Source organism: Bos grunniens, chromosome 4 (genome assembly GCF_055505025.1).
Source record: "Bos grunniens cultivar Pamir isolate PY7600 chromosome 4, Bosgru_T2T1.0, whole genome shotgun sequence".
Lineage (NCBI taxonomy): Eukaryota > Metazoa > Chordata > Mammalia > Artiodactyla > Bovidae > Bos > Bos grunniens.
The window spans coordinates 69,619,106-69,646,375 of record NC_141168.1 but is presented as its reverse complement, the minus strand read 5'-3'; the positions used below and the strand labels follow the sequence as shown (position 1 = coordinate 69,646,375).

Below are 27,270 nucleotides of genomic sequence, written 5' to 3'. Positions count from 1 at the left end.
CCATTGGACAGCCAGGGAAGTCCCATGACTATATTTCTAATATTTCTTATATATGAGTTAAAATAACTTTCATATATGATTTTACATGACTTTTCCAGCAAATCCTCACTTGTAACCTCAAAGTAGATTGCCAAAAAAAAAAAAAGCTAAGTAATATGATTAGCAAGTATAGGAGTTTAGAATTTAACTGAAGTCCTCAGTGCTGTTTTCAGCACTTTTCATTTTACAGTGCCTCAAAGATTAGTAATTCTAAGGCATTAAACATTAAAAATAAAAAGTTCTCTACCAGAGTTCTGTTTTTACAGAAGCAGACCTTTCTGAACTATGTGTTGTGATTTGAAGCATCAAATTACCCTTCTCCTTTTCTATAGTTAACTTACATTAAAAATTTTTTCTGTTGCTATGATTGAGATGTTTTTTATAAAACCATTAACATCTATTTTATCATTTTAATGAGTCTCTAAAATATTATCCATCATCTCCCAACTCATTTCAGAAATCTCGCGCCTTAGCTAACCCAGACCATACAGTTGTTATAAAGTTTAATACAAATCTCTCCCCATCTTTGGCTGAAAAGAATCCTCTGCCTATTAATCAGGGTTGTCCTGTGCATTTCTTTCAGCTGGAGATGGAGAAGCTTCAGCTCCAAGCACTTGAGCAGGAGCACAAGAAGTTGGCTGCCCGCCTGGAGGAGGAGCGAGGCAAGAACAAGCACGTGGTCCTGATGCTGGTCAAGGAGTGCAAGCAGCTCTCCGGGAAAGTCCTAGAGGAGGCCCAGAAGCTGGAAGAGGTGATGGCCAAACTGGAAGAGGAGAAGAAAAAGACCAGCGCGTTAGAGGAGGAACTCGCCACGGAGAAACGAAGAAGCTCAGAAATGGAAGCTCAGATGGAAAAGCAGCTCTCGGAGTTTGACACCGAGCGGGAACAGCTTCGTGCCAAGCTGCACCGAGAAGAAGCACACACCACTGACCTCAAAGAGGAGATAGACAAGATGAAGAAGATGATCGAGCAGCTGAAAAGGGGAAATGACAGCAAACCCAGCCTCTCCCTCCCCCGGAAGACAAAAGATAGACGTTTGGTGTCCATATCTGTGGCAACAGAAGGCCCAATGACAAGATCTGTTGCGTGCCAGACAGACCTAGTGGTGGAGACTGCTGAGCCCCTGAAGAAGTTGCCTTTGACCGTGCCCGTAAAGCCTGCCACGGGGAGCCCCCTAGTCTCCGCCGGTGCCAAGGGGAATGCCTGCCCCAGTGCCGCCTCGGTCAGACCGGGTATCGAGAGGCAGGTTTCCCACGGTGACTTGATAGGCTCCTCTCTGCCCACTGTCCCACCTCCAACTGCAAACAGAATTGAGGAAAATGGACCGAGCACCGGCTCAACACCAGATTTAACCAGTAGCCCAAGCCCACTACCCAGTGCAGTTTCCCCGGCCTCCGGGTGCACACCCGCACCGCCTCCGCACAGTTTACATTCACCGAGTGCCAGCGCGCCTCTGCATCCGGGTCTGAACCCACGCATCCAAGCGGCTCGATTTCGATTTCAGGGCAGTAATGCTAATGACCCAGACCAAAATGGAAACACCACCCAAAGCCCTCCATCCAGAGAAGTCTCTCCTACAAGTCGTGACAACCTAGTGGCCAAACAGCTTGCTCGGAATACTGTGACCCAAGCACTGTCGAGATTTACAAGCCCCCCGGCGGGAGCACCCCCGAGACCTGGAGCGTCCCCCACGGGGGACGTTGGCACCTACCCCCCGGTTGGTCGAACCAGTTTAAAGACTCCTGGTGGGGCCCGAGTTGACAGAGGAAACCCTCCTCCCATCCCTCCAAAAAAGCCAGGGCTCTCCCAAACTCCTTCTCCACCGCACCCCCAACTCAAGGTTATCATGGATAGCAGCAGGGCCTCCAGCACAGGGATCAAAGCTGATAACAAAACTGTGGCTTCGCCTCCTTCCAGTTTGCCACAAGGGAACAGGGTAATAAATGAGGAGAATCTCTCTAAATCTTCCTCCCCTCAGCTGCCACCAAAACCATCCATAGATTTAACTGTGGCACCCGCAGGCTGTGCCGTTTCAGCCCTGGCCACATCTCAGGTGGGTGCCTGGCCTGCTGAAACCCCTGGACTGAACCAACCTGCATGTTCAGAAAGTTCCCTTGTCATTCCCACCACCACTGCCTTTCGCTCTTCCATAAACCCTGTTAGTGCCTCATCCCGTAGAGCAGGTGCCTCTGACAGCCTCCTGGTAACAGCATCAGGTAAAGGGATTGAAATGTTATATCCTTCTTTAAGAATGTGGCCTGTTCTCTCACTTGCCTTCATTTCCTTCACATTGCCTTAAAACTTTTTTTTTTTAATCTGATACTTTTTTTTTCTATTTCTTTCCCTTCTTTTTTTTTGTGTGTGATTTTCTTTGAAGGCTCCAGGGTATGGTGATTCATCTTGCTATATGAATTGCGGTTTTGTTATGCTGAGTGCTTTCTTCTTTTAAAAATAACCTGAAAGCAGTGGTTTGGAGCACACGGAGACCATTAATTTAGAGAAACTGAAGCATTTCCATGGGAGGAAAGACTCATCTTTCTTATAAAATATTTATCTCACAAGATTTCACTATTAGCCATCTCCAGACAGCATGTGTTCAATTCTACCCCTTCTGAGATGGCTTATTTGAAAGAACGCTTTCAGGTAGTTATTAACACTACAGTCTACTTTGGGTTATCAAATTGATTAGAGGCGTTCTGTAATTGGTATATTCTATGTTTTAATATCAGTTTGGTGTTGCCTTTTTTAACCTCAAAAATAGTGTGTGTGCTTATAAACCTCTATTCGAAGTTTACTTCAAAAGTTGTTTTACTTTGTTTAGCGCTAACGCTTAAGCACAGATGGGTGACATAGCACGTGGGCTGTATTGGAGGTTTCCATTGCAGATGTGGTTCATAAAGTCACTGAATCTGTGACTCTTGAACGAGTTGATAAAGAACTAGATTTTTCCCTTTTTGTTTTATAGTGCTAAAGGAAGCATTGCTTTTTATTGGCATTTCTGGAGAAGGCAATGGCACCCCACTCCAGTACTCTTGCCTGGAGAATCCCATGGACTGAGAAGCCTGGTGGGCTGCAGTCCATGGGGTCGCTAAGAGCCGGACCCGACTGAGCGACTTCCCTTTCACTTTTCACTTTCATGCATTGGAGAAGGAAATGGCAACCCACTCCAGTGTTCTTGTCTGGAGAATCCCAGGGACGGGGGAGCCTGTTGGGCTGCCGTCTATGGGGTCGCACAGAGTCGGACACGACTGAAGCGAATTAGCAGCAGCAGCAGCAGGTCTTCACTGACTAAAAGTGGCTCTAAAATAATGTTACAGTGCCAAAGTTTTGATGGAACTTTGCAGGGTCTCTCCTACCCCAGGATGTTGGTGCTTAGCAGAGGCTGTTGGATCTGAATGAGAGAGAACTTTTAAGAATTAAAGGAAGATTTGAGCCGTGTTTTTTTTAAGATTTAGGGAGAAGCATAGAAATAAGAAAAGAAGGTAGCACTGTACTTGCTAATTATCAGGTAGTGAGAGCAGTGTAACAAGACTGCTTGTTACAGTTATAAGCTGTCTCCTAAATAGTCAATTCCTTGAGATGTTAGGTTCATACATTAAGGGGCAAAATTGGAAATTGGAAATAGCATGGATTTGATGTTAGTTAGGTCTGCATTGGAATCTAGGCTCTGGCATTTACAGCTCTGTGTTTTGGGTGATTTTTCTTGAACTGAGCAAATTTTCTCATCCTTCATATGGAGCTTATGCTGTGCATATTGGGGAATGTGGCTGTTAGGATTTAATATCATAACATGCAAAGAATGTGGTATTGAGCTTAGAGCAGCATGACTGATGAATAAATAGAGGTACTATTACTGCTTGTATTTTGAAAATTTGCTTTAGAATTGACTTCAGTGTTGCTTTGTGATATCTTATTTTTTAATCCAAAATGGTACTATTGAACTGGATGGCCTTTCTCACGGCCCTTTTCCAGCAAGTTAAATCTACCCTCAAAGGAGGAATTTTTGCTACTATTCAGGAGCATCAGAGAATGTGCTGTATGGACCTAAGGTACTCACAGAACACAAGTTCCAAAAATGTCTGGAGCCCTGGCAGTGCTGTTGACGTAAATGCATGGACTGTAAAACACAAAACACTACCTGTGATATGTAAATTTTTTCACTTAAAAAAAAAAAAAAGCCATCTTTGCTTTGTACCCTGATGCTTTGCCAGTGGCTGCCTGGGTCATTACTGTGCTCCAGGGTTCAGCTCCTAGAACCCTTTGGTTTCAGTGGAAAAGCTTTAAAATCAGGATCCATGACTGAAGAATGTTTTGTCAGCAGCATGTAAGTTAACCTCTGGAGTCATAGAATTCTAGTCCATTATATATTCACCAAAATGACCTGTCTAGGATTTTGGATAAAAGAATCATAGCTCCTCTGAAAAAAAAAAAAAAAAGCCCTTGCTCGTGTGTAGAAAGCAAGAGAGAATAAATTGTAGAACCAAAGAAACAGCAGTCACAGAAGATCCATGAAACTGGTTCCTCATTTTCTCTTCTCTGATTTTGCAGTTCGACCACTGCAAGGTTACCTTTGGTGGCATAACAGCCTTCCATGTCATTTGATTAGAAGATGTAGTTTATTAGGAAAAAGGAGGCAGTGGAATTTGTTTAGGTATCAGCAAGCATTTGCCGAACATCCAGTCTACTAGGGGAGATAGAAATGTTATTATAGTTGCATAGTTGGGGTGTTTAACTCAGCTGTGGATGTAGGTCAACAGAAACTTTGTGAATAAGCTAGAAGATTTCAACTCTCTTTCCACTTAGATGCCCCCCTTTTGGCTGCCATGCCCATTGCAACTTGGGAAGCACCAGAGTGCCCTCCATCCTGCTTCTTAATCTGCCTCGCCTGGGTGAGCATGTACCTCTCCAAAGCATAGGCTCATTGAAGGGTTTTCATCTGGTCAACAGTTACTAGTGTCATTATGATCAGAGAGTAGGAAACGGGGACACATGCACCTCCCAAATACCTGGGGGATGTGTGCTCCAGGGTCAGTGGTGAAAAGAGCACTGGGCTGAGTGTAAAGAGGCAGTGTTAGTCCATTTCTGCTCCTTTCTAGGTATTACCCTAAAGGGCAGATTCTCTCTGAGTCATTAGTTTTTTCATCTAAAAATGAAAGCACTGAACCAAAAAAGTAATAATAGTTCCAAACCAAAAAGATGTGTTAAACTTGCCTGTTGAATTTTTCAAGTAGTAGTTCACTACCTCTCCCTTCTTGGAATTCTAGATCCCATTATCTTTGAAACCCTAAAAATCTACATTTCTACATCAGCTTATATCTATGATAAACAATTATGATTAAAGCACTGAAGAGAATTGCAATGACAAAGGATATCACTTTGATGAATTGTTTTGTACATTAACTCAGTTAGCCCTTTTAGAGCCAAATGTAAAATTTTTAAATAACACTTTATGGCCAAGTGTTAACAGTTTTATTATTTAAGTAAAATTTAAATAATTCAAAATTTTTAGAATTTAAAGTTCCAAACAGATTAGAACTTCTTGCTGCTCCTGAACTTGTCACACGGACACATTAATTGTTAGATGAACAGAAGCCTAAACCAAAAATCACTCCGGGCAACTGAGTTTCCATACCCTTGGAATTTTTTTTTTTTTTTCCTTTTTCTTAAAAAAGTTGTTTGATACATTTTATTTGATTTGGTTCAGATTTTTTTCCGTAGGTAAACATGCATTAAAAATATTCTTCTCCATGTTTGATTGGCTTAAAGACTAAGTCAGAAAATGAGATCCCTCTGAGCTATGAATGAGATTAACCTTCTCCACACTCTGAAGCTGATGCCGGAAGCTGTTCTCAACTCCTCTGCTATTGCACGTTCTGTCTGTTCCCTTCATCACTGCATGTTCTGCAAGATGCTCACTTGTACTAATGTTTGCATATGACACTGTAGCTGAATGACCTTTTTCTAGGGTCATTAAAGTAGCTATATGACTGCAGGTCTGTTCAGGCATTACTTAACCATTACTTAACCAGTCAACTAAATATTATAATTTTGATCATTGTGGGGAATTTCACATGAACAAAGTCTCATGGTGAAGTTTTATTTTTCCCATATTTATAACAGGATTTATTATAGTAATTTAAGCTTCCTGAGCCTGGAGAAAATTGGAAGTGGTAGTGGAGATAAAAAATGTACTTAAGAATACATTTAAGAATTTTTAACTTTAAGAATACTTGGTATTTATAAAGCAATTTTCATTTTTAAAGACTTTTTCAATATATTTAAAAGAAGAAAATAAGAGAATTGATATATATTCTTCTGGAGTCTTTATATTACAGAACTATAAGATTCTTGGGTGGTCTAAAGATTGAGAAAATTTTTGAATAAAATATTTTGTCTTTAAGATAGCTTAGCATTAGAAATCAGATTTCCCAGGAAATTATATCCATAATTGAATATTTCCATAAAAAAACAGTTAAAATATATTTATATTTTAATTGTCCCAAATGGCTAGAATCATCTGAAAAAAAAGAAAAATGAAAACAAAACTCAAAAGAATGGCAAACTATTTAATATGTACCTGTTCATATTCCTAAAAGGATATGGAGAACTGAGGACCGCCCCCACCCCCGGTTTGAGTTGGAGATACTGAGGGAGCGAGGGGACGGGGCTGGAGGTTGGGAGGAAGGAAGGTGGGGGAGCTGGACAAGCAAGAGTGTGGGGTGGTCCCTCCTGTTCACAGAGAAGCACATGCCAGTGCCCTCGGATTGCCTTTGTGCTTGCTTTGCAGTCCAGGTTTCATACCTGGGTATTTATAATTTCTCTGTTTATCATCCATTTCTAATAAGTACTGATTTAATTTTTGTGGGCTTGTTTTTTTGTTTGTTTTTAAGAAAATACAAAAGGTAAAATGTACCAGAGAGGAGCCTTCTTGTAAGTATGAAGTAAAAAATGTTACTTTTGTAAGAAGAGCTAATGAATATCAATGGGAAAATATCATAGAGTTTAGATAAATATCTAATTTTATGAGCATTTGAATTTTAATGTTATTATAGTCTGAGTAAAAGCAATAAATTACCCAGAGATCCAAATAATTGAAGATGTAATATCCAGTTTCTAATAAGCAGTCAGTTTCATTTGTAGAAACTGCTTTGGTGTTTTTCTGAAGAATTTTTAAAGTTCTGAGGAATACTTTGATATTCACCTATTTAATCTTTACTGAAATAATTTAAGGTCAGTAATTTAAGATTCAATGATAAGTTTATTATGTATTAATATAACACCCATGTACTCAGAATATTATCCTGGTACCGAGGTAGTAAAGATGCATAGTAAAGGTCTATCATTGTATCTTAACTACAGAGACTGTTACTAGACAGATGTAGAAAGTGTACCCCAGGAGTGAATATGTGCACACATACCCCCATATACACATCAACTTTACTTTCAGATTTTTGGGGCTTTACTTTCAGATTTTAAGGAAGAAGGAAAAATGACTTATTTTGAAAGTTAACTATATTTAAGCCTAAAATACACTAAATACCTATATATTACATTAAATAAACATTTTTACTTTACTGTTTTTACAGCCTTTTGATCAAGGAAGAATTCAGAAAATTTTCCATGCTATATGCAGCCGACTTCACACACTTAACAGATTCTCTTCTAAAGCTGCTAAATACTGATGAGAAATCCTAACTATGATAACTCTTATGACTTTTGTTAAAATTATATGGTAGAGTGTCCTGTTTTGTTAGCTGATTAAAAGTTTTTGGTACAAAATGTGAAGATGGCCAGATGATATAGTCTTCCTTTGTGTATTGAGTATTTGTGCTGGTATATTCTATGTATGTTGTGCTTCTATTAGTTCTTAATACTTAATAGTTGGCCGCCCACTATTTTTCCTCCCAAATAAGGGAATTCAAAGAATGTAAATATTCCTTCACGGTATTTGGTCCATCTCAATGGTTTATATAAAATTTATAAATTAAGTACCTTGGAAACGTTGTAGAAAAAAGGAAATTTTCTGTTTTTTAGAATTATTTCTGTCTTGTGCCTAAAGATATCTTTCAGTTAATAACAAAACTGAGAAAATCTGTACATAGTTTTAAAATTCAGTTTGTTTTGGAATCCTGAGGAGGAGCTCGAACTTTTAAAACAAGACAGCCTTCTTGTTTCCTGAAACCAATCACCACTTTAACACTTATCTGTACAAGACTGACAACTAAAAATAATTTGTCACTATGTATATTAATTTAACTAGCAACAGATATAAGATTGAAATAACAGTACAGATGTATGCTAAAGTAAATATTAACAGATTGGTCATATTAGAAACCACTTAATCCTCTAGGGGTACGTGTTCATGTGTCTGTGTGTGTGTAATTTGGAAAGGAATGGTTAATATCTGTCTCTTATCCTTGCTCCTACTCTCTAACTAGGGTCACTTTAACCCACAGGCTGGTCACCCTCCCTAACCCCTTTGCTAATGAGTGGTGGTCCTGCCCCCCTGGCTGGCAGGCCCACCCTTCTTCAGCAAGCTGCTGCCCAGGGAAATGTCACTTTATTATCAATGCTGCTTAATGAAGAAGGACTGGACATTAATTACTCCTGTGAAGATGGCCATTCTGCCTTGTATTCTGCTGCTAAGAATGGACATACAGGTAAAGATGGTACCTTCTTACTTCACTGTATCACCCTCTTGCAAAAGGATGACTAGTTAAAAGCACTGTAGCCATTATTATGAGCAAAATTATTATTTCACATTTTCTCTTCCAGGTGAAATAAAAAACTTTTTTTTTTACATGATTTAAAGTTTTATAAACGTTTAAAAATCCAGTTTGGACAGTTCAGTAACAATGTAAAATTTTGCAGCTAGCAAAAAGTTGTCTTTGTTTTATGCACAGTAAAATGTATTGTGTGCCTAGAAGTTTGGGGTCTAGTAACTGTAAAACACATTTTGAATAAAGCCCCCATCTGTGATCGCTTTGGCCAGGACAAAATAGCCCTAATTTGTCTCTTAGAAATGGCTGATGTCTGTGAAAGTAAAGCTGTAGGGCTTTAGCATATGCTGCAGTGAGGGAAAGTTTTAGTAGTTAGGAAAGATCATGGGTCTGAAATTGTTCTGTAGTTAGAACCAATTTATAGTTATTTGAATTTTTTAAGAGAACTGAGAGGTTGTGCAACTATACACGACATATTGATGAAGTTGGGGAATTAATCTTGTTCCTTAAAAAGCAAATCTTATAGTCAAATATACTAAAACTTAACAATAGTGCAAATAAAGACATGATCTGATGGCAAATGCAAAGTTAGATAGTAGGCATATATAAGCCATGTGATCCTTGGTGAATTCACATAATGTGGCTTTCTTGGAAGTTTCAGAGCTTCAGTGTGTTCCAGTGGGCTGCATAGAAGATTCTAGGGAACTACAGTATGAGAACTCATTATTTTAAAATTGTTTTGGAGTACTTCTTCCAAAGTACAGTAGGAATTTCCTCTAATATAGAGAAATGCAGTCTAGTAAATAACATGTGGAATGTAGGTCTAAGTGGTATTCATGCTTGAGTCTGGTGACTTTCTAGAGGTTCTCCTTAATATTCATTCAGGGAGTTAAGTCTAAGATGACCACAACATGAAAGCATTTTAATGATTAAATTAAACACCAGAAAGTAAGATTTAACTATTTAAATACCAAGAATGGTATTTCAGTTTAGTCAAAGAATTTTATTTTCCATCCAGTAACATTTTTTTCTGGGATTGTCTGATGGAAAAACCTGGTAAAACATTCTCTGACATACAACTCTCCTTCCACTCATCAGTCACTCTTCCCCCGGGCGCCCCCCAAAAATGAAAGAAACCTTGTCTTAGTTGATGAGTCTGGGGTATATGATCCTGGGGGAAAGAGGCTTCTTTTCCTTCATAATAGCCTGTGGAATCTTATATCGACCCTGAAAGAAATGTCAGATGAGCTGTGCATGAGAGAGGTCCCTTGGGGTTAGTATCTGTCTACAGCCTGTATAGAATTTGGCTCATGGTGAATCTAAGTGGGAAATTAAAATGGCTTTCTATTAAAATCCATAGACTGTGTGAGATTGCTGCTGAATGCAGAAGCCCAAGTCAATGCTGCTGATAAAAATGGCTTCACACCCTTGTGTGCTGCAGCTGCTCAGGGACATTTCAAGTAAGTGATGCTCTTAATCCCTTTTTTCCCCCCTCATGAAAAGAGCCTCTTTATGATTTGCACATATATTTTAGTTCTGGCTGAATGTGTAAACTAGTACTTAAGATCCTTTGGCAAGTAAATTCAACTAAACATCTTTGAGAATTTAAATGCAAAGGAGGATCCTAAATTTGCTCTTCTTAATAATAGATAGTTGTATATTGGGAAGTGAAGAAGAGGAATATGCTGTTTCCAAACCTCGTGTGAATGAACTTGCTTCCGAAGAGGAAGATTATTTTTAGCCTATCAACATAAAGTCATCCCTCCTGTCTGTGGGGGATTGGTTCCAGGACCACCCACAGATGCCACAATGCGAGAATACTCTGAGTCTGTTATATAAAATGCTGCAGTATTTACATATAATTTACGCACATCCCCCTGTACACTTTAAATCATCTCTGGTTACTTATAATACCTAATACAATGTAAATGCTATGTAAATAGCTGCGAGCATGTGGCAAATTCAGGTTTTGTTTTTTGTAACTTCCTAGGATTTTTTTTCCAAGTATTTTCCATCTGGGGTTGGTTGAACTCACAAATGTGAAACCTGCACATATGGACAGTCAACTGTGTATGTGGTTATGTAATGGATTGTTACACACTTCATTGTTCACTATTTTCCACCACCTCAACACACACACACGTTATTTATTATTATAAATTGTTCGAGTATGCACCTTGCTTTATCATTTTTAAAAAAAATTGAAGCAGGAACTTACATGCTTAAAGAAGTTAGAGCACAAAATCAAAAAGAGCCTGTAATTAGAATATACATAAGTTTAGCAGTGATTTCTTCAGTTGCTTAAATAAGTCAGTTGAATAGAGAGATAACTTTTTGTAATCAAGTGATATTTTCATAATATTGATAGAATATAGCTAAATTGCTTTCTTTGCCTGTGCTGAAATGGTAGTCTGCGGAGGATAAGAGCTGTTTTCAACTTTTATTATCCGAACAGAAATGTTTCATTAACAAACATTAATTAGCGTTAAGCAATTAACAAATCTCAGAATTCTTGACATAAGGTTTTTCAGTTTCACACTGCTGTCATTCTTTTGTAAATATGAATTTTTAAAAGTTCAAAATGCATCCTTAATATATGTATTACTTTTTTTCTGCATGTTGAACATATATCTCATCACTCTGAATTTATTATTGCTGATCAGAACTATTGATTTTGCTGCCGCCTTTTTGCATGTATTCTGAGTCCTCCAGGAAAGATTCTTCTTCTGGACTATCCTTTGCCTTTCCTGCCAGTAGGCAATCTGTAGGGCTACTTGCTTGGATAGTGTAGCAGTCATGGGAATGGAGGCACGGATGGATTTGCAAAAAGGGAGAACCCCGGGGAAAGGCAGGGAGGCTTGGTTAATTTAAATGTATATGAGATACACATCAATATGTAACTTATTTTTTCTAATATATAAACAAATCAAATGTTGCCAGAGGAAGCCAAGAGAAAGCCTGCCTCTGAGCAAAAACCCAAAGATGTTCATTGCTTCTTCATTGGGTTATGATTTATTCCTCTTTTCTAAATTTATTCTCATCTAATTTTGCAAACTGTAGTCAGTTCCTAAGTGCCATGAAGTCTTGAATTCACCTCATTGCTGTCCTTCCTGATTCTCGGGGCAATGTATTTCTGCTGAACTGTGTCTTTTTTCCTTGTAAACTAGCCCCATTGCAGGGGGGCAAAACAGCCTTTGCTGCCTTTTCTCCCCCAAATGGCCCTTTCCTCCGTCTCCCTGCCTTTTATAGTGGAGGCACATGGTGCCCTGCTGTCTGCGCTATTTATAATTATTTTCTCAAGTGAAAATCTCAGAATGACTCAGCAGCCTGACTCTTTTCCAGGTTCAAACTATTTTGAACCACAAATAATATATATGTCAAGCACAGTTAAACATATTCCAAGGACTCTACTTTTATAGGTTGTTTACAGAGAAGTGTCATAAACCAGGTATTCACCCTTGATCAAAGCTGTTGTTTTAAATTTTCATGGGAGTAATTAAAATATCTTCCAGCCTTCTTAAAATAGTATCTATATAATAAGACCAGTAATAATTGAGATTATATATATATAATAATTCATGTAATAAATAAAGATGCAGAATTCCTCTAGCAGTATTTGCTTTTTTTAATATCTTGGTCAGGTGGTACTTCAGACGTCAAACCGAGTTTGTATATAATTAATCATACTGTTGTGTTTAGGTGTGTAGAATTATTAATTGCATATGATGCTAATATTAATCATGCTGCTGATGGAGGACAGACACCTCTATACCTGGCCTGTAAAAATGGAAATAAAGAATGTATTAAACTCTTGTTGGAAGCTGGAACTGACCGAAGTGTAAAAACCAGAGTGAGTACCTGTATTTTGTATTTTGTCCTCTAATTACAATATATCTCCAAACTCTGCAGTTCAAAAAATAAAATAAGTTAAAATACAGGTTGCTTTGTTTTGTTTAAAGTTTTGTTTTGCTTTGAATATGTTGGATCCTCATGGTCTGACCTCTGTTTATCTGATTATTCAAAGCTTGTTAGTTAGCCTTTCTTTTTAGAGGTAGTCGGTGTAGTATCAGGGACTTGTAAGCCATTGACAAAGGTCAGCTGTCATTCATTGAGTTGTCGTCATCATCCACAGTAGTGCTCACTTGTAATGTGTATAAACAGGAAGCAGATTTGTGGCAGGACAGTGCCCATTGGCAGGACTTAGAGGAAGGTTATTTGTGCTCACTATTCCTCACAGAGCTGACTTTTGTTTTTGCTGAGATTATGCAGCGTCTCACAGAGTTCAAGGTCGTTGTTTAATTTGCCTCAGAACTTGAAGCACTGTGTGTGGAAGTCCAGTATGGAACCTAATAGGTTGAAGTAGCTTTGACTCCGTCCCACACAGTCCTGCTGCCTGCTGTACAGGGTGCACAGGTGAAGCCGGATTTAGAAATTGAAGAAATGTAGAGTCTGATTCACAAGAACAGTCCTTTGATACTACTTCTGCCTCAGCACACAAAAATGCATTTGAAACAAATTCCTCCATTCGCCCTCCCAAGTTGGCCTTTATCATCCTATCATGATAGACTTGAAGACCAAGAATCAGCCCTTCACACCCTGACATGAATTTCTTCAGTGGGGGCCCATCTAAGGGCTGGCAGGTTTATGGGACCCACTCTTCACTGGGCTCAGGAATTTTTTTCCTGCAGTTTCCCAGGAGGTTAAAAGTGTAATAATTACCACCCTATAGCATATTCATGATGAATGACAAGTGTAGACATCTTAATTGCCAAAGATTATCTGAACCTTGGATTTCTTCTGTTAATAGAGAATTAACTATACTGTGCATCCATTTCACAGGAATCACCCTTAAAATTTTCTAGGATAGAAAGGTATATTGTATATTTTAAGGTCACTCTTAGATACTGGATTTTCTTAAGTTTTCAAAAGTAAACTCACAAATAATAGTATAATAGGAATGTAATATAAGCTAGGTATAGACATTTTCCATTGAGTCCTAGGGCTAGAGCTTTTTTTCTTTACTTTCTATTTATTTTTTGAAAATCTGAGAAAATAGTCCAGTGTTACTCTTATTCATGTTGTTTTATATATTTAAGAAATCTGTGGTACTACACATACTTACGGAGGAGGCAGTGGCACCCCACTCCAGTACTCTTGCCTGGAGAATCCCATGGATGGAGGAGCCTGGTGGGCTGCAGTCCATGGGGTCGCTAAGAGTCAGACACGACTGAGCGACTTCAGTTTCACTTTTCACTTTCATGCATTGGAGAAGGAAATGGCAACCCACTCCAGTGTTCTTGCTTGGACAATCCCAGGGACGGGGGAGCCTGGTGGGCTTCCGTCTGTGGGGTCGCACAGAGTCGGACACGACTGAGGTGACTTAGCAGCAGCAGCAGCACACATACTTATTGTAAAATTCTACCTTATATATGAAAAAGGAATGAATTTTACATCAATATCTGAATGAAAAATAAGTAGTGCAACATAAGAATTGAAGTCACATCCTGTAAGTTAGAGAACACAGAAATCCATGCTCTCAAACTAATTGTCGATGAACTGAATGAAATCTTTAGAAGTACAGAGGCTCCAAAGTACAGAGATAAACAGCATAATTGATAAAGGACCTTAAGGGAATAATTAATTATTTCTCACAACTTTTAATAAGAAATCAAAGGGGAATGAAGGATTTTAAGTTTTTCTGAAATGATTACGTGGCCTTTGTAATATAAGGAAGGTCAAGAGCACTTACACTCTATTGCCTAATTAAGGCTGATTCCCAAGGAAAGGTATCCACAGCCCAACAAAGAACAAGCTATGAAACACTTTGCCTGCGTGGGATATTCCCAAGGACTATGTGATATTCCAGCTACTGCCAGCCATGGTCTTGCCTTAGCCAAGTTGATTCTGATGATGTGAAGTACAGAACCAGAGAAAAAGCCACAACATTCAGGAAGAGCTTTAGCAAATGATCAGATGACTCAGTCTAAATGTAGATTGTTACCATTTATTGTCTGTTTTCCTCTCTGTCTTCTACCCCATTATTTTTTTTTTGAAGTGTACTATCAATTCAATTCAGTCCAGTTCAGTCACTCAGTCGTGTCTGACTCTTTGTGACTCCATGGACTGCAGCTTGCCAGGCTTACCTGTCCATTACCAACTCCTGGAGCTTACTCAGACTCACATCCATCGAGTCGGTGATGCCATCCAACCATCTCATCCTCTGTCATCCCCTTCTCCTCCCACCTTCAGTCTTTCCCAGCATCAGGGTCTTTTCCAGTGAGTCAGTTCTTTGCATCAGGTAGCCAAAGTATTGGAGTTTCCAGCATCAGTCCTTCCAATGAATATTCAGGACGGATTTCCTTTAGGATGGACTGGTTTGATCTACTTGCAGACAAAGGGACTCTCAAGAGTCTTCTCCAGCACCACAGTTCAAAAGCATCAGTTCTATTCATTGGAAAAAATTTAGTGTAGCAGTATGAAATACCAAATGAAAAAAAAAATAGGCTAGAGGGAAAATAAAACCAAAATACGTATCACAGAAATAATCATCAATTCTTTTATGATAGTCTTAAAAATCTAATGAAGATGGATACCTGAGTAGAAGGCAGACATCTCTCTATATAAAAATGAGAGACTACAGAGGTTTGTGACATTGCACAGCAGACAGGGATCAAGACCATCCCCATGGAAAAGAAATGCAAAAAAGCAAAATGGCTGTCTGGGGAGGCCTTACAAATAGCTGTGAATAGAAGAGAAGCGAAAAGCAAAGGAGAAAAGGAAAGATACAAGCATCTGAATGCAGAGTTCCAAAGAACAGCAAGAAAAGAAAGCCTTCCTCAGTGATCAATGCAAAGAAATAGAGGAAAAGAACAGAATGGGAAAGACTAGGGATCTCTTCAAGAAAATTAGAGAGACCAAGGGAACATTTCATGCAAAGATGGGCTCAATAAAGGACAGAAATGGTATGGACCTAACAGAAGCAGAAGATGTTAAGAAGAGGTGGCAAGAATACAAAGAAGAACTGTACAAAAAAGATCTTCATGACCCAGATAATTACGATGGTGTGATCACTCACCTAGAGCCAGACATCCTGGAATGTGAAGTCAATTGGGCCTTAGAAAGCATCACTACGAACAAAGCTAGTGGAGGTGATGGAATTCCAGTTGAACTATTTCAAATCCTGAAAGATGATGCTGTGAAAGTGCTGCACTCAATATGCCAGCACATTTGGAAAACTCAGCAGTGGCCACAGGACTGGAAAAGGTCAGTTTTCATTCTAATCCCAAAGAAAGGTAATGCCAAAGAATGCTCAAACTACCACACAATTGCACTCATCTCACATGCTAGTAAAGTAATGCTCAAAATTCTCCAAGCCAGGCTTCAGCAATACGTGAACCGTGAACTTCCAGATGTTCAAGCTGGTTTTAGAAAAGGCAGAGGAACCAGAGATCAAATTGCCAATATCTGCTGGATCATGGAAAAAGCAAGAGAGTTCCAGAAAAACATCTATTTCTGCTTTATTGACTATGCCAAAGCCTTTGACTGTGTGGATCACAATCAACTGTGGAAAATTCTGAAAGAGATGGGGATATCAGACCTCTTGAGAAATCTGTATGCAGGTCAGGAAGCAACAGTTAGAAGTGGACATGGAACAACAGACTGGTTCCAAATAGAAAAAGGAGTATGTCAAGGCTGTATATTGTCACCCTGCTTATTTAACTTCTGTGCTGAGTACATCATGAGAAACCCTAGACTGGAAGAAACACAAGCTGGAATCAAGATTGCCGGGAGAAATATCAATAATCAAAAATCTCAGATATGCAGATGATATCACCCTTATGGCAGAAAGTGAAGAGGAACTAAAAAGCCTCTTGATGAAAGTGAAAGTGGAGAGTGAAAAAGTTGGCTTAAAGCTCAACATTCAGAAAACGAAGATCATGGCATGTGGTCCCATCACTTCATGGGAAATAGATGGGGAAACAGTTAAAACAGTGTCAGACTTTATTTTTTTGGGCTCCAAAATCACTGCAGATGGTGACTGCAGCCATGAAATTAAAAGACACTTACTCCTTGGAAGGAAAGTTATGACCAAACTAGATAGCATATTCAAAAGCAGAGACATTACTTTGCCAACAAAAGTCTGTCTAGTCAAGGCTATGGTTTTTCCAGTGGTCATGTATGGATGTGAGAGTTGGACTGTGAAAAAGGCTGAGCGCTGAAGAATTGATGCTTTTGAACTGTGGTGTTGGAGAAGACTCTTGAGAGTCCCTTGGACTACAAGGAGATCCAACCAGTCCATTCTGAAGGAGATCAGCCCTGGGATTTCTTTGGAGGGAATGATGCTGAAGCTGAAACTCCAGTACTTTGGCCACCTCATGCGAAGAGTTGACTCATTGGAAAAGACTCTGATGCTGGGAGGGAGTGGGGCAGAAGGAGAAGGGGACGACAGAGGATGAGATGGCTGGATGGCATCACTGACTCGATGGACGTGAGTCTGAGTGAACTCCGGGAGTTGGTGATGGACAGGGAGACCTGGCGTGCTGCGATTCATGGGGTTGCAAAGAGTTGGACATGACTGAGCGACTGAACTGAACTGAACAGAGGGGATCGAGATTTTCCTTAGAATAGAGTTTGTCAAACTTCAGTGCATCAGAGTTGCCCAGACGGCTGGTAAAACAGAATGCAGGGCCCCACCCCTTGAGATTTCTGATTCAGTAGTCTGGGATGAGGCTCAACAATTTACATTTCTAACAAGTTCACAGTTGGTGCTGATGGTGCTGATCAGGGAACCACACTTTGAGAACTGCTACCCTAAAAAAAAAAAATTCTGAGTCTGTTCTAACAACCAGCTAAGTGGATGATTGGGGCTTCAAAGTAATATGTTCTAGAGAATGGGCCCAATATTTTAGTTGGAACAGTTTCTAAGCTTGCATTTACCAGTGTCCATCTGCAATCCCAGAGAGGCCCATAGAGTCCGATAGATAAAGTTATTTGACTTTGTTTTTCCTTTATGTCTGCCTTTTCCATATTATCTAGAATCTTTCCTTCTGGAATCAGTGGCATAAAATTTTAAGATGACTAGAATTAGCACACTTCCCTATAAGTAGAGTTGGCTTATTATACTTGGATATAAATTTTTAAAAATGTGTATGCTGAAGTTCATTCTTTCATAATATTAAGTTGAGATTTTGTTTTACCATATATAATGCATATTTACCAGGCTGGGTATTACTAACTCACTCCAAATGGTTGAGTGTTAAGAAGAAACTCTTACAAAATAGCAGACATGAGTCAGAGCTATGGAAAAGGCACTAATTGACAGAGGTCTGAGAGAACCTAGCTCATCGATGATATTCAGGATTGGAATGCCTGCTTTTCCTGTCTCAGTGGTCCGTGGCCAAGAATATTTAGATGTGAACTTTAAATAACACTGCTCTCAACATTCATGTTGTAATCAACTCTTTCCCCCTGGTTGTTTTATTTTCAGGATGGCTGGACACCAATTCATGCAGCCGTGGACACTGGTAATGTGGACAGCCTCAAGCTTCTTATGTACCACAGAGCCCCAGCCCATGGAAACAAGTTGCAGGAGGAGCCCGGGTTGGCCATCTTAGACTTGGATCAAGAAGAAGAGCATCATGAAGGCACATCCAAGCCTGTTGTTCCTGCAGACCTCATCAACCACGCCGACAGTGAAGGCTGGACTGCTGCCCATATTGCTGCTTCAAAGGGTTTTAAGGTGTGTCTGGTAGCAGCTGGCCTCATTATACAGTTGTAATTTGGTGAGTGGCAAAGTTGGCTGCTGTTGGCTGAGTGTATTTTGCTTGACTAATTGGAGACTGAGCAGCACTATTTTTTGGAAATGATCAGCTTCCAGTAAGAACCAACTATATTTTTTGTCCAGCAGATATTTACCATCAAGTGTATATGAGATGTCATAAAAATCAGTTTGGAGTTTGTTAACAAATGTGGGAGTAATTCCAGACATTTTATCTCATTAAAATTAGGAAGAGAAATTGGATATTGATTGAGGCCTCAAGATTGTTTGAGTTAGTACCAAGGCCATGCAATAATTTTGAGGGAGAACCAGGATTCAGGTACACATGTTCTGTACTCTCAACTCCCTCACTATGCACTCCCTGTGCTGTCTCATGATTCATAAGAGAGAGTTCTAGATTTCACTCATTAGAGAAAGATTGTGATTATTAAAGAAATAACATGACATAGGAAGCCATCCATTCATGCTTCTTTTTCCATTTAAATCACTTTAGCAATATTGCTTTAACAATGAAAAGCTATCAGGAAGCTGAGTGGAAGGCATTATGGAAGCTAACATTTGTAGGAATCATTTATGTGATTAGGTAACTCCTAGTTCAGGGGCAGGAGTGCAAAATACAAGACAAGCATAGGATAAGAGAAGCACAGAAAATTTAAAACAAGGATAGTAGACATGTATTTGAAACAATACAAAAATGTAAATTCTTATTTTTTGCAAGACAGAATGCATGTATTTCAGGGAGCAGAGCTGTGGAATATTAGGCTCAGAAATGACTCATTCTGGAGGAGATAGAAATGATTTTGGCCTTGCAGGCTGGGTACATTTGTCACCCATCACTGGGAGAGGAGAGTAGTTCAGATGCAGGGAACAGTAGGAATGGTATGGAAGTAGAGAGGCTCCAGTTGAGCTATGAAGAGTGGTGAGAAGACAAGACTAGGAGTTTCATAGTATGGCACAGGCCTTCGGTGATGCACTGAGTTTTATTTACTAGACAGAGTAAAACTGTTGAAAAGTTTGTACAAAGGAACAAAAGAATCATCTCTATAGTTTAAATTGCTTGATTGAGCAATGACATTTAGAAGATTTGGGATTATGAGAACGTTGATGGCAGGGAGAGAGACTAGGTGAAAGATGATGAGACTGGTAGAAATCATGAGAGAGGTCACAGAGTAGAAATGTCCAAGAACTGCAGACAGATTAGACGCATTGAATGAATGGGATGAATAGAAGGATCATGGTTACTTTCCCAGAAAGAGGAAAGAAGAGGTGTTGTTGTGATCCAGCAGATAGAATGTGGGTTTAGGCATGCTGAATTTAATGCTGGGACGTGTTCATACAGATGGAGATATCTGGAAATAGCTAGAAATGTGCATTTGGAGCTCCTGGTTGGTAACTTCCTGTGTTATGATCTAGAGCAGAAGCTGTTCATCTTGGACTTGGGTGTTTTTGAAACAAGTGAGAAACAGGAATGAGTCAGTCCAGTGTGGAGGTATTGCTTGGTAGTAGTAGTTTACTCCCGATTATCCTTAAAAAAAAAAAAAAACCTACAGTAATTATATGAGCTTGATATTTGTGTATTGATTTGAATGGAATGCAATGACATTTGACATAAAAGTACTTGGAAGGCAAAGATGGGAAATATGAAAGGCTTAAATTTGAATAGGCATAAGTAATCTAGGACAGTGAATCTCATTTGATGGAGAAAATGTATGTTGCAGGGGTGGTTTTTTTACTTACCTCCCTCTTCTAGAAAATCTCAGAGTATAATGTGAAAGGTTACTGACAGTGGTAGGCTGTTCATACGCTCAACCTGAAGGCAAGAAAAAAAGAATATGAAACCTGAGCATCACTGAGAGGAGCTCTCCCTCCAGGTTGAGTAACCCTTTAGGGTGGGGGCTTATGGTGCCACTCAGCTCCTCCTTTATGAACTCCTCATTAGGCTTGGTGGTTTCATGGCTGAAGATGGTATCTTCATGGATTCCCAGGCCCTTGGCAACGTGGATGCTCTGTCAAGGGAAATAGAATTTCTCATGTCTAATATGACTCTTCCAATAGTCTCTTATTTTAAGAATTTAAGATAAATTTTGAATAAGAAGAGAGATTTTAGAAAGTAAGCGTGGCTGACAACATTGACACACTGCAAAGAAAAATAATAGATTAAAATAACAGGCTTTTTTTTTTTTTTTGCCCTGGAGTAGATACTTTGTCTTCCAGGCTTACTTCTTCATTACAATTAGGACATTTAAACTATGGAACTTCCCTGGTGGCTCAGAGGTTAAAGCGTCTGCCTCCAATGCGGGAGACCCGGGTTCGATTCCTGGGTTGGGAAGATCCCCTGGAGAAGGAAATGGTAACCCACTCCAGTACTCTTGCCTGGAGAATCCCATGGACGGAGAAGCCTGGTAGGCTACGGTCCACGGGGTCGCAAAGAGTCAGACACGACTGAACGACTTCACTTCACTTCAAACTATGGAGAGATGAATAGACATTGGGAATGAAGACCAGATTGCCTGGTTTCATTACTCTTCACACGATACCACTCAGCCTGCCTTCCTAGTCATGGGTATTGGAAGATACTTTTGCATCCTTGCCTAATACAGTGTTTATATCGTGGCTGAGATAGTTGTCCAGAGAGGTAATCTATTCACAACTAAGTTGCTAAGAGTAGTTTTCAGAAAAAATACATTACAATCCTGAGTTAATCATTGTGTGGGTGAAGAGATTCTACACTGACCACAGTAGGGCTTAAAAGATGTATGTTTTTTTTTTTTCTACCATAGCATACATGTGTCCGATCTACATAAGGTAGTAGCGCATTGTTACCCAAGAATATCACTTCAGTTTCCACATGTTTCTCAACTGACAAACGTGGGATTTTGGAGCTTGAAGACACATAGCTCATCTATTCCAACCCCCTTGCCTTGCAGATGAAAAAGTTTCAGTTTTGGGAAATCGCATAACTAATTCCCCAAAGTCAATTCATAGAAGATCAGGTTCCTCAGTCAGTCCTTTTTCCACTTAGTTCTTGGTCTTTTTCCCAATGACTAAGCAATGTATAATCACCATTTGGTCTTTGGTAACCAGTGTAGCTCTCTCTAAAGCTGGTCTGTGACTACTGCACGGCCGAACTCGTCACTGAGGATAAACTTGTTTTCATCACTCAGTGTGCGTAGATAGAAGAATTTCTTAGTGAAACTCTGTGTTCTGTCATGAGAACTTTGACACATCAAGTTCCTGCAGCAGAAATAGATTAGGGAGAGTATCTGGATTTGAGCATCTGGTTGTCAAAGCTCTCATACAACAGATTCTTAATTTGAGGGACTCTGCATGTTGTAAGTCCAGGAGTAGATTATAACTCTAGCTTACATATTGCCAAAGGCGGAAGCTACCTATCACTCCTGTTCTTACTCAGTCTTTCTGGGTTGTTTAACATGTTGATTCTAATGCAGACCTCTCCTTGGCTTCCACAACACTGCCCCTTCCTTGCTTCCCTTCTGAATTTGATGATCAGGCTTTTTCTTTGTTTTTTTTTCTGTTTTTTCTTTTTTAACCCTAGGAAACTCCCAAGCCATCCTAGCTGCCTAGTCCTATTTTTAAGAATTTATCCAGTCTTTCAACTTCAACTGTGGCTTCTACAATAACTATTCCCAAGCCCAGATCTCCCACCTGGCTTTTTACCTGCTTTCCAGTCATTTATTTTCCACCGTCCTAGAGGTCATCCCTAAGCAGGCCCGTGGTCCTCTGGTCAGGCAGTGGTCCTCTTGTTGCCATCTTTATGCTGTTCTCGCATTGTTCTGGGATTGTAGACTGACTGATGCCTTTTTAGCTCTTAACCAGGTGAATCCCAGGCATTTCCTCCCACATTCTAGCATCCGCCCTAACTGGATGGTCTGCATGAGGTGTGTATCTTAAGTGCAGAGGCCCACATAGAGCCCTACAATGTAGATTTTCTCTCCCTAGGTCATGCCTACAAAGAAGAAAAAAAATGATAGGAGTCCTTAAAATTCTTTCTTGTCACAGAGAGTTGGGTACCTGGCTAGAAAAGACAAAGACAGGATAATTTGTGAGGTTGGACCAAATCTTTGGGACTAGATGCTAATCATGGTAAATAGAAATCCAGTCTTTGGAGTCTTTTATTTTTTGTGCTTTTGATTCTCCTTGACTATTTTCCTCTTAATTTTTATAAGATTATTTTTGAAAAGGCCAGATTGACTCAACTGTGTGTAGACAAAGGAAAGGCTCTTTTTTAAAACCTCATTCCAGAATGTCCAGTGCAGAGCGTTGCACACTTGCTTAATTTAACCACCAGTGACTCACTGACAGGATCTTAAAGGATTCTCACATAAACTTGGCCAACCAGAGTTGTGCTCCCACCCCTCACTGAAGAGCTGCACTTTCCAGTGTTTTCCAGTATTTTCCACTTGCACCTTTCATGGATCTAATTTGACCCTTTTTCTCCTCTCACTCTATACTTTCCCCCTTGAATGATCTTACTGGTCCCCAGAATATAATCTGTAGAGGTTCCAAAATCTTCTCTCTAGCCACTTATTCATGTCGTCAGTCCTTTCAGGAAGATCCTGTGTAGGAAGCCCACGATTTACAGGGCATCTCCTTGATAGCCCAGTTGGCCCAATACAGCCCTTGTGGATGCCCATCATCCCAATGGAACCATTAACAGTGCCCCCTTTTACTCCTAAAAGTGTCTTAGTTCAGACAGATGTACGGTAACCCTATCGATGGCCATTGCTATCTATCTATAGTGGTGATGGTGGTGTTTAGTCACTCAGTTGTGTCCAGCTCTTTGTGACCCCATGGACTGTAGCCTGCCAGGCTCCTCTGTCCATGGGATTTCCCAGGCAAGAATATTGGAGTGGGTTGCCATTTCCTTCTCCAGGGGATCTTCCTGACCAGGGATCGAACCCATATCTCCTGCAAATCTCATGCATTGCAGGTTGCTTCTTTACTGCTGAGCCATCCAGGAAGCCCTACTGATGACCATATTCGCATTTATTTCCACCAAACAGCTCCATGAGGATGTGTCCCCAGACTTCTGTGTTTATAGTGCATCTCTGTTCCTCCTCTCTTAATCCAGTAACATCATCTGACATTTGTGTCTCTTGCTCCATCTTCCTAAGTTACTGAGTTCAAATGATGGATACAATTCTAGATTTTATTCCTTTATAAATGAGTGCATGAACAAAGAGGAGGCTTTGTTTTTAAACACATTCCAGGATGTCCCTCGGGGAGCCCTCATCACAGGCTGTCTGAACTTGCATAGGCTGCTGTGGTCTCCCCATCTCCAGTCTCACCACCTCCTTTATGCTGCTTTGAGAGGGACCTTTCTAGTTGGTCGTGTATTTTACCCCTCATCTTTCCAAGGATAACTGATCTTTCTGTCACTTCGAGGATGAGTGCCAGCCCTGTACGTGACAGTCAGGTCCCTTCCAGCTCTGGCCTCAGCCTCTTTGCACCAGCACACTCCTGGCTCCTTCTCCCCTGTGCTTTCTGCTCGAATCCTGCAGACATCCTGTGCTGTCTCCTCTCCCTGCCTTTGCATCTGCTGTTCCCATTACCCCAAATGGCCCCTTCTGTCCTGACCCCTCCCTGCCTGGAAAACATCTCAGCTTAGGTCTTGGCTTCCAGGAGTTCATTGCTCCCAGGGTACCTCTTCACACTTCACTTAGGGAGCTTGTTCTTTACTGGAATTATTTATATACCCGCTTCCCTTTCCACTGCCTCCAAAAAAATCACTTTCATCATTGTATATATTGTGCTCAGCAGCCTCTGGCCCACAGGTACTAAACGTTTGTTGAATCAAGGAGTAAATGAGTAAATTTTATGACAGTTCTCTCTTAACCGGTCTCCTTCCTGTCACTTTGTTTTTCAGTATGTCTTCCAAACTCACTAGTTGGTTTTCAGAACTGAGTTGATCACGGCACTTGTCTACCCAGACGTATCCTTCTGTCTCCTGCAAAGAGTCGTGCTCCCTCACCCTCAGCCCTTCCTGGCTAACTCCAGCCACCTTCGTCTCCCCCCTAAACCTCTGCTTCCTCAGCTGTTGTTACCCATCGTGTTGTTTCTCCATCTCCCCTGCTCTGCCCAGCAGTGGGCACAGCCACATCCCAAGGTTGTTCCTGACGTGGGTGCTGGACCTCACCTGTGCATTTGCGGACTGAATTCCCTCCCACTCCCTCTGCCCAAGCTCAGTGTCTCAGGTTTCCTGCCCTGAGCTGGATCTTATCTCTAGCTCTTTGGACGTGAGTGTTCTTCTTAGTCTACCTGGCACTGGTACCTTTCTTCTCAGCTCTTAAAGGCCACTGACAGAGGTGGTTCATTGACCCTAAACATCCCTTCTCCCCTCTTCTACAATAACAAACCTCTCAGAGTTCAGCCCCAAATAAAGACTACATTTTCCAGCTTCCTGGAAGATGACCATGGCTGCCTACCTAAGTTCTGGCAATTGGGATGTGAATGAAAATAGAAGCCAAAACCAAAGCCCACTGCCTTTTAAAGTTTCTGCTTGCTAGAGACATGTATCTGTGTTGTGGTTAATAGCACTTTAACTTAGACTTAGTCATCTGGACTACTTGCTCTACATCCCTTGGAATAGTCTACCCAGTTTAGGTCCCCTGAGAATCCGTGTCCAGAAACAGTAGTTGGCATCACAGCATTTGTTCTCTTCGCTCAGATCCCACCCATCAGTGAGAGAGCTTAGATGTTTTTCTCTACCTTTCCCGCTTCTTCTTCTGCTGAGTAAAACTTTGCCCCTCACGTCCATAGGCCCCCTTTCCTGCATGTTTTCCTCATGACTCTTGACAACATGTCATGTTTCTGCCGGAGAAACAGAACTGTTACCTTATTCATCGTCACAACCCTGGGGTCTTGACACAGCTCCTGGCATGCAGGTGCTTAGTTCCTATTTCATAACGTTGTGAGGTTTGATGAGCACTAAATACATGTGCAGTCTTGTAACGGTGCCTGGCGCTTAGTATGTGCTTGAATAGTTTTTGTAGCTGCTGTTGTTAAGTGTCGGTTAGGTAAAGTTCTCATCTTCTTTGTGTTCCCCATGGAGCTCAGCAGAGTGCTGGGAAACTCACAGTTGTGCCCCCATTTGGATATGCCTTATCCTGCTGTTTTTCTGACATTCTGTGCTTCCTTATAGAGAAAGCCACTGCTTAGATTATTGCCTACTGATCTGCCTGACTATAATAATTATACACAACCCACCTTATAGGTGGACTTGAATCTTGCAAATTTTGGTTGCATATTTTATCATTTCTGTTTCTAATTTGAACTAACATCACCTAGAATTGTGACATTTGTTGATGTGCTATAATTCCTCACCACTTACTTGAATACTTGGGCTGTTTTCTAATTAGTGATGATTATGTTGATTGTAACAAATACAGCAAGCTAATAAATATTGAGAGTGTTCTATGTGCCAAGAATATAAATTACTAGCTTTTCATTTAAATCACCTAACAACCTTTTGAAATATATGAGACACAGATAAGGAAACTGAAGCAGAAAAATGTTAAATGATTTACCAAAAGTCAGATAAAAATCATTTATATTGGCAGGATAAGACACCAGGTCTGTTTTACCTCTAACCTGTTTTTGCTACAAGTACTAACTTGTGTAATAAATGTATTATTTCTGTCTCTTATCATCTGAGAATTCATGAAGTTTAGTGCTCAGATTTCATTCTGCTTGAATCTTTCATTTGAGTCAATTTCATTAACTCTCATGCATTTACTGATGTTGTACAAATTAGTAATATCAATGGGATAAAAACTATTATTTATTTATTTGGTTTAGTTTTTAGTTCATTTCTTAGCTTAGTGATTTTTTAAAACTTGAACCCCAGATCTATGAAAGCCAGACTTGATTGTTAGAGGAGATTCTTCCAGCCTCGACAGCAGCAGTGATAAACGCTGTCAGTTAATCCCTTTGCAGGCAAACAGATTTTCTTTATTCAAAGGTCCTCTGGCTCAGCTCCTCCATTTTGCAGGTACCGAGGCCTTGTCTCCCATCCCCTCAAGCATCCGAAAAGAGCCCCTATATTAAATCAGCACTGGCTTCCTTTTCATATTTCACTTACTTGGTGATCTCAGCTTACTCTTTTTCTTTCTGACCCTTATGCATTCCTTGTATTTCCTCGTGGACTATGATTGCATTTAAAATATGTTTAGGAGGCAATAGGAAGCAACTGGAACTCAGATATACTCCTGGTGGGAGTGGAGTTTGGTATAGCCACTTTTAAAAGCTCTTTGCAGTATACACAGATACAGAACGTGTGCATACCCTGTGCCCCAGCAGACCGACTCTGTATGTATACCCAATAGAAATGTGTACCTGTGTCTGCCAAAGGACACGTATCAGAATGTCCATAGTAGAACCCAGATGCCCACCAACAAGAGTAGAGATGAACTGTGGTATATCCATGTGATACACAGTAATTTTAAAATAGGATGAATTGAATTATAACTATTCCTAATACATGTATGAATTTTATAGTATTATGGTGATTGAAAAGAAGCCAGATATAAAAGTGTACCTGTAATATGGTTCCATTTATATAAAACTCTTAAAACAGGCTAAGTGGACTTCCCATCTTAGAAATCATAATAGTAGCTGCCTTTGTGAGGAGAAAGGAAGGATTAGTGGTTGAGATGGAACATTAAGGGGGCTTCCAGAATACTCCTCCCACAAGTATGTTCACTTTGTGGTAAT

General features: G+C 40.2%; 1 protein-coding gene across 1 annotated transcript in view; it reads left to right on the top strand.

Moving 5' to 3' along the window:
- CTTNBP2 (cortactin binding protein 2) overlaps positions 1-27,270 on the top strand; it is a 167,677-nt gene that overhangs the window by 83,942 nt on the left and 56,465 nt on the right. Inside the window, 5 exon segments of the mRNA XM_086396789.1 lie at positions 623-2,255; positions 8,496-8,699; positions 10,120-10,219; positions 12,459-12,609; positions 18,247-18,498. Of these exon segments, the coding sequence (XP_086252915.1) occupies positions 623-2,255; positions 8,496-8,699; positions 10,120-10,219; positions 12,459-12,609; positions 18,247-18,498 (2,340 nt within the window).